Source organism: Schistocerca cancellata, chromosome 4, assembly GCF_023864275.1.
Source record: "Schistocerca cancellata isolate TAMUIC-IGC-003103 chromosome 4, iqSchCanc2.1, whole genome shotgun sequence".
Taxonomy (NCBI): Eukaryota; Metazoa; Arthropoda; class Insecta; order Orthoptera; family Acrididae; genus Schistocerca; species Schistocerca cancellata.
In genome coordinates, this window is record NC_064629.1 from 380812490 (window position 1) to 380824992 (window position 12503).

Genomic DNA, 12503 nt, shown 5'->3' on the forward strand with positions numbered 1-12503 from the left:
CAAAATACAGACCAAATGAAAAAATAAAACAAAACATACAGAAATAGATAAAACATCTACCAATTTCTAGTTTCAAACTGATGCTAGTGCAGCAACACGGCCTGTATTGAGTTGAAAAATGTGGAAGCACAGTTGAAAGACAAGGATAATGATTTGGTATTTCCATCCTTGCTTTGGACAAAAGCAGTTATGTACCTGATGCTGCTCAACTTACTACTTTAGTGAGAGCTGTTGACGCCAGCTTCAACTTGACGCAAGAGCTCCTCTTACTGATCTCGACGAGTGACAGCTATGGCTCACAATGTAACGTTTCGCTTAGAAAATATAACTGACAAAGATGGTCTTTCCATGGGAAAACCTTTTGTTGACTGCATTGGATCTTTGGTCACAAATCTGGCATCACTGGACTAAATCACCAATACACTGTTCTACAGCACATTAATATGCTGGCAAAATGCACAAAAGTAAATGGTGTTATGGGCATAGTTGTAAAGAAAATTAACATACTCAAGACTGAACAATTTCAATCATCAGTAGTTCACATCTTCACAGAGACAACTCAACTGTGAATGTGGTGATGTGCCTTATTTATGTGCAGAGATGTGGTCTTCACACAATTTTTTTTAACTTACGTAAAGACACAGCATTATTCATGGATAGAACATGGAAGAAAGTAAGAGAGGTGGACATTTATCGATGGATATTAGATCTTGAGAGAGCACTTGAATGTCCTGGGCACAACTTTGCAGGGCAAATATAAACTGAAAAAGGAGACACTGAATGAAATTTCGATGGATTTGTTCCAGGGCTATAAGCTCTGTGAGAAATCAATGACAGTAGATTTAGGGACTTAAATATGTTTGAATTTGATTTTAACATTTTTTTGAAAAGGGCACTGAAAAAGCACTTCCTGAAATTCAAATGGAGCTCATCAACTTTCAGTGTAGTTACATAGTGAGGGATAAAATTTGAAAATCTTCTGCAAGGACTATCCCTATGAACAGTTCCTGCATTTATTTAAAATAGTTGTTCGATCCTGCAGAATGTTTGGAGTCGTATATTTTTGTGAAAGTTTTTCAGCGATGAAATTAATGGAATCAAAACCCAGGAATACTCTCACTAATGTTCATAGAATGGAGTTTTCTATCTGATAACCATCAGATTCACTCTAAATGCAATAATGTTAACAAAATGACCTTAGCAAATACTGATGTAAAAAAAAAAGTTTGTTATTTTTGCACATAGCCAGCTTGTTTGGAACTTCACACTTCTGTGTAAGAGTGAATGAAATATATTGTACATATTTAACAAATATAATGTATCTTTTGCTCAATACTTTGTGTATATGTTCCATTTGCGCCCGTGTAATTAAAAACATATTACAACATATTGAAACTGAATGGACTAAAACTACAAACCAAAATATGTGCGTGTTTTCCGCCCATGATGAGCAGAGGATCTAAAGGTGCTCTGGAATTTTTTCCTGTAAACAAGCTGCAAGTGCTCTCATGGCACCTGGCCTGAACATGTGCCTGTGATCCATAAGGCCTGCAGCTTTCGTGCCCAGTCCTTGTCCAAAGTCTCCTTTCATTGAAGAGGGGGAGGTATCTTGTTATCATTGGTGACAGGAACAAGAGCACAAAGTGATATAAAACTGTGGTGATTACGATAGCTTCAACACAGTTATGCAGTTTCTTTTTGTGAAGCATCTGCACTGTTATTACCTGTTCAAAAATAATTTTGAACACTGCATATTATTACTGTCAGTTCAAAGAAGAAGGAAAATCAAAAGTTACAATTCCATCATTTGAGATCAAGCACATGTTCACATTAGTGGGAAGGATGGGGTAGGAAACTGGATTTGTCACCCTTCCAGGAACCATCTCAGCCAACATTAGTTGCCTAGGAAAAACACAAAAAACCTAAATCTAGATGGTAGGATGCAAATGTGAACTGCTGTTCTGAATATGAGTCCAGTGTGCAAACCACTGCACTCTCTCACTTAACAGCAAAATAAATAAATAAACTAATAAATGTTTAGTAGTATCACCTTCACTGTCATCTGAAAATGCTGGAGCCCCTTTTTGTTTTCTTCTTTAAAAGAAATGGATAGGACTGTGCCTGTGTGGCCTCTGTCTGCAAACAACTATAAGCTGCTGTTATTAAGCTGCAGCAACATTACAACACCACTGGTGAAGTCTGCAACACTTATGGTGCTACTGGAATCCCCTAATAATGCCATTGTCACTGCAACTCCAAATGCACAACATTTGATCGGTCTGTCTTCACTCAAAAGTAGATGCCAGACATCTTGGGTTTGGTCATCTCTAGATTGAGGGCAAGAGTGGGTACAGCCCTCACGGCTGCCTCTTCGTAACAAATATGAGAGGCTACCCATTGTTGATAATACAAGTAATTCAGAGGCAGAATGGAATACCTCATCTGTTGGGCCAGTGGCCAACTTTCCTGCTAAATCTCAAAAATGACAGAGGGTGTGTTTGTTGGTCATTGGGTGGGTACTACAGCCCCTCAGAGAAACAGCTGGCAGGTCAGGAAAGAACGCTAGTGTGCACTCGGTATGCTTGCCGGGAGATCTTGTCTGGGACATGGAGGAGGCTCTGCCAGTGACTATTGAATGCACTGGGTGCACCTGCTGCAAGTAGTATCTTGTGTCAGCAGGAAAGATGTGTGCCATCTGGCTTCTGTGGCCATCCTTGGTTGCTTTAGACAATTGGTTGAATTGGTGGAGAGTCATACACAGGGTAGAAGCATGGCTCTTTATTTGCAGCATCATTCACAGAAACAATTGCAGTACTTTGGTTTGGAGGTGAGTGGAAGATCTAAACCATGGCTATTATGATTCTGCGTTGATCTCGGATGTGACTTTCTCAACCTCCGCTATTGGGTACAACTGCTCTTGGCAGTTGTCATACTACACTTTGGTGATAGAATACGAGTGATATAAAACTGTGGTGATTACGATAGCTTCAACACAGTTATGCAGTTTCTTTTTGTGAAGCATCTGCACTGTTATTACCTGTTCAAAAATAATTTTGAACACTGCATATTATTACTGTCAGTTCAAAGAAGAAGGAAAATCAAAAGTTACAATTCCATCATTTGAGATCAAGCACATGTTCACATTAGTGGGAAGGATGGGGTAGGAAACTGGATTTGTCACCCTTCCAGGAACCATCTCAGCCAACATTAGTTGCCTAGGAAAAACACAAAAAACCTAAATCTAGATGGTAGGATGCAAATGTGAACTGCTGTTCTGAATATGAGTCCAGTGTGCAAACCACTGCACTCTCTCACTTAACAGCAAAATAAATAAATAAACTAATAAATGTTTAGTAGTATCACCTTCACTGTCATCTGAAAATGCTGGAGCCCCTTTTTGTTTTCTTCTTTAAAAGAAATGGATAGGACTGTGCCTGTGTGGCCTCTGTCTGCAAACAACTATAAGCTGCTGTTATTAAGCTGCAGCAACATTACAACACCACTGGTGAAGTCTGCAACACTTATGGTGCTACTGGAATCCCCTAATAATGCCATTGTCACTGCAACTCCAAATGCACAACATTTGATCGGTCTGTCTTCACTCAAAAGTAGATGCCAGACATCTTGGGTTTGGTCATCTCTAGATTGAGGGCAAGAGTGGGTACAGCCCTCACGGCTGCCTCTTCGTAACAAATATGAGAGGCTACCCATTGTTGATAATACAAGTAATTCAGAGGCAGAATGGAATACCTCATCTGTTGGGCCAGTGGCCAACTTTCCTGCTAAATCTCAAAAATGACAGAGGGTGTGTTTGTTGGTCATTGGGTGGGTACTACAGCCCCTCAGAGAAACAGCTGGCAGGTCAGGAAAGAACGCTAGTGTGCACTCGGTATGCTTGCCGGGAGATCTTGTCTGGGACATGGAGGAGGCTCTGCCAGTGACTATTGAATGCACTGGGTGCACCTGCTGCAAGTAGTATCTTGTGTCAGCAGGAAAGATGTGTGCCATCTGGCTTCTGTGGCCATCCTTGGTTGCTTTAGACAATTGGTTGAATTGGTGGAGAGTCATACACAGGGTAGAAGCATGGCTCTTTATTTGCAGCATCATTCACAGAAACAATTGCAGTACTTTGGTTTGGAGGTGAGTGGAAGATCTAAACCATGGCTATTATGATTCTGCGTTGATCTCGGATGTGACTTTCTCAACCTCCGCTATTGGGTACAACTGCTCTTGGCAGTTGTCATACTACACTTTGGTGATAGAATACGAGTCATGTGGTAAGAATACATTAGTGTCGTAAATAAATGTGATGAATGGTGAGAGCAGGCGAGATACCACATCGATGTCCCACAGAAATGAAAACAACAAATAAACAAGTGTGAATATGTTAAAAAAAAGGAATTCAAGAGTCAAGACTCCCAAAATGGAACACAACTTCAAAAACGTTAAAAACATTTGTTTTGACAGAGCACAGATGTGAAACTGTTGCATCCATTTGTTGCAGATTATGTGAAAAATTATAAGTTTTCATCATTTCCTTGGGAGTGATCACATTCACATTCATACGAACACTTATATCAGGCAAGGAGGTGTATCTCACTCACTTACCAGATGTACAAATTTAGTGCATACTAAGAGATTCCTATCATATGACACACCTACTGTCACTAATGTCATGTATGACACACCAGCTGTATTTTCCAGTGGAGGATTCGGTTGACTTGTCGCCTTGTCATCAAATGTTTGTGGTCCCCATTCGAAAGCCACTTCCTTTCAACTGCTAATGTAGTAGTTGTGCTGAATCAGCTGCCATTATTGGTTCCTATCTTACGCCTCACTGTTGCAAATGGATCTTACACCATGACACAGACACAAATTTGAATAAAGCAAACAGCGAAATGGAAAAACACCGCATGAGGGATGTTTGAACACATTACACCTGCTTAGCAGTCCAACACCATAACCACTTAACCACGACGCCATCTCTCTTCACACATGCTTTACATTGCACTTCTTATTCTTCAACCGTTTACTGTTTCTATTTTGCCTGTTTTTCACAGTTCAGTACACCTTCTTCCTGTTTACATGCTAGATCTGTGTTCAATTTTTGATGGGCTGTCCACTGCACTCTCTTACCGCTAAATCTGAGGGTTAGCATGGTATCTTTACAGTTAAGTAGCAATCTATCTTTTCCCACATTGTTAAGTAAATGTAATTCATTCATGAAAGAAGTGTCTTATAAGACACTTGTTCGACTGTTTCTTGAGAACTGATTATCAGTCCAGGATTCTTACCAGGTTTAGTAAAACAGAAGAGAGAGAGAGAGAGAGAGAGAGAGAGAGAGAGAGAGAGAGAGAGAGAGAAGATCCAACAAAGTGTGGCGCATTTCACCACAGGATCGTTTAGGTGGCCTGAGAGTGTTACACAGACGATCAACACATTCCAGTAGCAGTCTCTACAAGAACAGCATTGCGTGTCACGGAGGAAGTTATTGCTGAAATTCTGCATATCTGTTCCGAGAAGAACTGGGACACACATTACTTTTGCCCACATATGGATAGTGAAATGGATGACGAAAAAAATCAGAAATTAAAGCTCATGTGGAAGTCTAGCGAGTCATTCTCTCCGCAAAGCATTCACAAATGGAAGAGAGAACTGGGAAATTGATTGTAGTACCAGATGTACCATCCACCACACCCCACAAGGTGGCTTGTGGAGCACAAACGTGTATGTAGATGGTTTTGTGTGGAAGACATCTAAGCATTGAGCACATTCTACTCTTCTAGAAAGCACTAGTTCAAATATCTGCATGTAAGATTTGCAAATAAGTGCAAATACTGGTAAATAAGGTGGCTAATTCTCCAGTAAAACACACCAATCTTGTCGTGTAAATTCCAAACACAACTGCATGTCCACCTCTAAGATACTTCAGTACACAGTCAATCCCTATGCATGCATCTCAACTTCTGTAACATAAAATACAGTCACAATAAAGATGCTAATACATCCCATTTACAATCTAAGTTACCCCAGTTACTATTCAACACTATTTTGTAACATCATCTCTCACTGACAGTAATTTTATCACAAGGAAACCACTCCGGACCAAAATTTAGGAATTGTGTATAGAAAGACAGGGAAGTAAGACTACTATCATGAATTTTATCATATTCAAATAAGGTCTGAATGAAACAACTGTCTTCCTCTACCTGTACCCTTGCAACTAAATGATTGCTACACCAACCACCTATAAATCTTTTGCAGATCAAGACTTAAAACCAATGTTGCTGGAGTCACCTGACTGAACAAGAGCAAATGTACACTTTTATTTATTTTCCTGACCTTTAATATTTACAAACAAGAACTAAGACTGATGTGAAAACTAATATTTCTGATATATATCCAGTGCTGGAAATCAGATTCTTACAGTGGTGAGCCAGCCCCAAATGTACAAAGGATGTTCAAAAAGTTTTGCACAATCATCTCTAATTTTTTTTTTATTTTTTGCAGGAGGAGAATGAAATATTTTGTGAACATACTTGGAACATTTAGCTATAAGTTGGTGTATAAAAGTATTTTCTTTTATTTACAGGTGAGCCATAATGGACCGTGAAGTAGATGCCAGATTGCAACAACAGTCGGTGATGGAGTTCCTCTTCAAGACCGGCGATGACTCGGCCACATCGATTAACAGGTAGTTGCTCCCTGTTTATGGGGAGGACACAGTGGATCGCAGCATTGTACAGCGGCGGGTGCAGAGGTTTAAAGAAGGTGATTTCTCTCTACTGAACAATCCACGATGCGGTAAACCATCGACGGCAGTGAGTGATGTGAATAAGGAGACCATTGAACAAATCATCCAAAATGACAGATGAGTGACGACACGACAGCTTGCAAAAATGACTTGTTTGTCATTGGGTAGTGTGGTATCACTAGTACAGTCACCAGGGTACAGAAAAATCTGTGCACATTGGGTGCCTAGATTATCGACAAGGGAAATGAAAACACTGAGGAAGTATGTGTGTGAGGGTCTCAATAAGACACTTACTGAAGAGTGGAAACAGTATTTCGACGGCGTTATTACCCGGGATGAAACAGGGTTGTTTTTTTCTGAACCTGAGAGCAAAACCCGATCCAAGAAGTGGCATCATCCAAGTTCCCCTAAGAAGAAGAACCCAAGACTTTCACGGACAGCAGAACGAAAGGTGATGGCATCCTTCTTCTGGGATCAGTATGGCGTCATTTTCATTGACTTTTTGGAACCTGGCTCCACAATTAACCAAGGACCATTACTGTTTGTCATTGGACAAGCTGCGACGTGCCATGAAGACCCACAGACCACAGCTTCAGGGTCAGCTCACCAGACTACACCATGACAATACCAAACCCCATACAGCCTTTATGACGCAGGAGAAAATCAGGAAAATGGGTTGAAAATTGTTCCTCATCCTCCCTACAGTCTGGACTTGGCTCCATCTGATTTTTACCTCTTTGGCCGTCTGAAGGTCCACGTGCACGGTAAAACATTTGTTAGTGAGAAAGACCTCATTTCCTGTGTCAAGCGATGGTGTAAAAGTCTATCCCCAGAATTTTACCAAAGTGCATTTATATCATGGAAAGAATGATGGGCCAGATGCGTTGCAGCTGATGGAGGCTACATTGAGTAGGCTCTATGTATAGCTAAATGTTCGAAGTATGTTCACAAAAAACTTCACTCTCCTCTTGCAAAAAATAAATAAATTAGAGACAACTGTGCAAAAGTTTTTGAACGCCCTTTGTAGAATGTGCCGATATTATGATTACATATAAATTTTATTATAGTTTACTACTCAACACTTTTACAAATAGATACCACAAATAAAACAAATGATTATCATATTCACACTTTAATGATGACCCTTTCAGAAAAGTTTGACAGGAACAGTTATCATACTATTGGCCAATCAGTTCAGCAACATATACACAATACAAATATCATACTATGCAGTGACTGGATGAAAGTAACCTTTTCTATAGCCTGTTCAAAATTACTTTAGGGTTGACATCTTTGCAGGAACGCGTGGAGTCATGAAGGAGAGTTGCCACACCTCACACAGAAGACGTGTGAACACTTCACTCAACGTGCACAAACTTACAGACTATTCAGTGTAAAAAGATGGAACTAGCGTTATTGAGTTGTGGAAGAGCTGCATTAGGTCCATTTGAGCAACAGTTGGGACCAGTCATCATCAGTGCAGAGCGGTAGTTGTTTTCAGGCAGTGGATTCTCCCAGTTTCAGTTATTCCTGAGAAGCCAAAAGGTATGTGACCCGAGGCCAATAGCGGTTTCCAACATATATAACTAGTCAGTGGCAGTTCATCCAGAATCTTCAAAGAGCAAAGGCCACAAAGGTGTCTGTATACAGTGCAACAGCTCTCCCAGCCAACGGAGGAAGGGAATAATAATAATAATAATAATAATAATAATAATAATAATGAAATGGACTTATTCTTTTCCACTGAGACTATCAATTCATTTAAAACAAAGTGTTTCATTCTACATAATTATCTAGTTTTGACTGCTTGCCTAATTTCAACTACTAATTTTCATTTTCTTATGTGTATTGCACTAACAGATCATATATGATGCTGTAGTATAATAAATCATGAGAAAATACCCCAACAAAACTGGCATACCAAAAACCACAATTAAAGGAATAATACCAGGTAGCCTACTTTATGGTGAATCTGGACGTACATTACGTGCACAGTAACCTAGGTTACTGGTATATGCTTTTTAGTGGGCTTGACGAAATTCTGATGTTCTTGCAATATTCTCTTATATTTTGTTTCTTGTAAGACATAATGTGTGACCTGTTACTGTTATACCTACGAACATCACTAAATGTTTACTTGAGAGTGACTTAATGTCGTGTTGTGTTGTGTTTTTCGTGTTTCCACATTTCTGTCCAGCTCATGTATTTATTAAGCCTATCATCTCCTCCTCTTGGTCTGACATATTATGAGGCATCTTGTCGACATCAACAACAACAAAACAGTTGGAAGAATTATCAAAACCAATTGCTGATAGCGTAGGCATGTAAATGTGAGCTATTTCTTGAGTGATCTCATATGACAACTCCTAATGAAGATTTACACTGAATAACATTTGACGAACCTGCTTCCGACATTGTTCAGTACCACACAACACAAAATAGTAATGACAGATACAATATTAACCATACAATTGCAAGAAATGAAAACATACAAAATAACAGTGTGCAACACATGATCCCACAGGACAGCAAGACCCCTCGAACTTCAGCACAGAGCAAGCAGGCAGTGTTATACAGTGGGCCATGTATGACTGACAACAGCAGATGGTTTCTGCGGCTGAAGGTCTCACAGTATTGGCTGAATTTGTGCCGTACCTTTCTCGTGAACCTCACTCAACTACTTTCTCTGTAGTTATCAATCCTAAATAAGCTTTGAATACACTAGATGTAAAATAATTTTATTAACATTTGACAATCATGAAAATTATACCTGTATCTTTCATTCACTGATTCCTCAACATAGTAGAATGAGTGGTTCAAGAGAAATTTGCTTCATTTAGTTTCGACAAAGGATTTACCCATCCTTAAGATTTTAAGCACAGTGGGAAGAAAGTTGGAATTTTTTGCACCAGCATACTTAGCACCTCACTGCACGAGAGGCAGATTTTTTTGGTTGGTAGTCTAAGTCTTTCTTATATTTTATGTCATGCACTCGGACTGCTAGATGCTTTCAGAGGAATGGGGTTCTTTATAAGGACACAAATAGAGAGAAAAATGTACTGAGAAGAAACGTTAAGTGTTCCCAGTTAATTAAACAATTTGCAACAGGAGGTTTTTAGACTTACTCTACGAATGACTGTAATCACACTTCACTGATCAATGAAGATTTTTTGCACAAGACAAGAGTTCGCCCAGAAGATAATTTCATATGACATGATGGAATGCACAGATGCAAAATACGCTGTCTTTCAGACCATTTGGTATTGAAGAGAGCACTGTAATATGAGAAGGCACTCTTAATCCAAAAGCAGCTAAGCTCAATCTCTTCACAGTTTGAAGTATGTGATATTCCCAGTTCAGTTTGCAGTCTTAAGTGAAGGCCCAGGAATATGATGTGATCAACTCCCTGCAATTGCTGGTCATCAAATTCCACTATCATTGTGACTTGACTGAAACAGCATAAAATTTGTCTTGCTTAGGTTGGCAGAAATGGAGCTAACAGAAAGTCAGTTAAATGCTGGTGTTGTCTACGAACATAGTAAATTTGCACTCATCATCCCAGCTTCAGACAAATCATTAGCATAAACTGGAAACAATAAAGTATCTAGAACAGAACCTTGTGAGACTCCATGATGAATAACATCCTAGTCTGGTGTGAGCGCTATGTCCAGTTTGTAATTCACAGCTTCCAAAATTACTTTCTGCTTCCTGTTGGTGAGACAGTATTTCTCCTGGTTTCCTAATTCTCCTCCTACATTACTTTATCTGTTACACGCTAAAACAAAATTACTTCATCCAGCAGAAGTCACAGTTTTACGAAAAGTTTACCAGAGGCTTCTGAAGTTGCTCCGGTAGTAAGCTTTATCAATGTATGGCACTGTGGATTCAGTGGAAAGGTTTTTTGTTACATGTTTCTTGACGTTTTCCCAGCAAAGCAATTATTCCATCATTTTTTGGGTGTGTGTCTGGGATATTTTTAATTCATGTTCCCATATTTTGGCTGGCAACCTTTCAGCCATTCTCAAGATAGCTGCTTGCAAGTTTTTAAATCACTTTACACACTTTAGATTAAACTTGCAAGCATCAGAGGTAACACTGTTGTTGCGAGAACTCATCTTGAGAAAGTTTTAAAGGTTATCAGCCGAAATATCAAAACATGAATTAAAAATATCCCAGATGCACACCTGAAAAATTATGGAATAAGGTTCCTTGTTGATTGACAGCATTAATTAACAAACTGATTTGCCATTCTACTCAAAACAAAGGAAGTGAGCTTGCAGTTTACAATGAAGAATTACATGAACCATAAAAAATATCTATAGGATTGAATTGCCTTTAGAGAGAAATATTTTTTCCACACTTCATGTTGCTGCACTAGCCACGTAACTTTTGTTTGGCTTGAAGTAACCTGTTTGAATTAAACAGAGATGAGTATGTTTGTCTCTTCTAAAGCACAGTGTACATGCAAGCATGAATACTTTCTTTTTATTCTGCATTTGGGAGAAACATGTTTGACAGATAAATGGCCAAGTTGAAATTCCGCAGTCTGGCTTGAATTCAAGATTCATTATATTTCCTCCAGTCATTACATTCAAGCTATTTAGCAGTTAAGTGTAAAATATATTACCTGTCTGCTTTCTGCAGCTCAGAAACCTTTTCAGCAATATCTGGTGCATCTTTCAGTTTCAATAACAGCTCAGCAATGGCTGATGTTTGTGCCTTATATTCTTGATTTATACTTTTCATTGCACTCTGAAAAAGAAAAATGTTTATTACAAAATCAGGAGCTTCTCTTATGTGGATAACTGACTAGGTTAGACTGGAGATCTCGGTCTGGAGACTGAAAGCACTCAGAAGTTGCTGTTCCATAATAGATGGGGCAATGGAGTGCAGGAGAAACACATGCTACATATGTAGGGAAAAAAAGAAGTGCAGATAAAGGAAGCGATAAAAGATGTGAGGGAGCTGCAGTTAACAGTAATTAACACTTGAGAGTTTATTCTTTGTTCACCTATTAATCCAGAAAAATATAACGATTTGACAGTAATTTGCTATATTTAGAGTAAGGAAACAAGTTATCTGGAAACGAAAGCATTTTGTTCAACACGTAAGAGCTTACAAAATGTGGAGGATGCCAAAGTAACCTCGACAATAAAACAGATAATTTGTATGGGGACAACAAATGATGAAAAAATAAATAGCAAAAGGCAGTGGTTGTTTAACTGCAAAAGAAAAGGGAAATTCTTTAAGACACTCTTGAACACTAGTTGCCACCGCCCAGCAAAGGCAATGGGCCTTCTCAAAATGACAATTAATCAAGCCTACATCATCTCAGATGGAGATATGCTCATGGAAATATGTCTTGTCAGATACAGCATGAAATACAGTTGCATCAAAGGAATACCAAAAAAAGAGGATGATGGCACACACTGTTATGAGTAGAGTACTGAGTAAACTTCAAGTTAAAGTGATTTTTGGCTTCTGGCAGAAACCACTTCAGTGCTTTTGGGCTCTGTCAATGATGACCTACAACTAAAGGATTACATGTGAATGGACAAGTCTTAATATGAGACTACAAAGTTCCGGTTGGGTGGAATACAAATAATGGAAGGAGTGAAGTTCATAGCTGTGCTGACACACACACACACACACACACACACACACACACACACACACACACACACCAACTGAAATCTTGCTATGTTTTAGGGCAATATTTTCCTGAACCCTATCACAGCTACAGATGTGC

At 39.1% G+C, this 12503-nt stretch overlaps 1 protein-coding gene across 1 annotated transcript in view; it reads right to left on the minus strand.

Annotated features, from left to right (window-relative positions):
* Nucleotides 1-12503, minus strand: part of LOC126183534 (dolichyl-diphosphooligosaccharide--protein glycosyltransferase subunit 1) — a 103902-nt gene that overhangs the window by 3211 nt on the left and 88188 nt on the right. The window contains exon 9 of the mRNA XM_049925602.1: nt 11382-11506. Within this exon, the coding sequence (XP_049781559.1) occupies nt 11382-11506 (125 nt within the window). The remainder of the gene's footprint in view (nt 1-11381; nt 11507-12503) is intronic.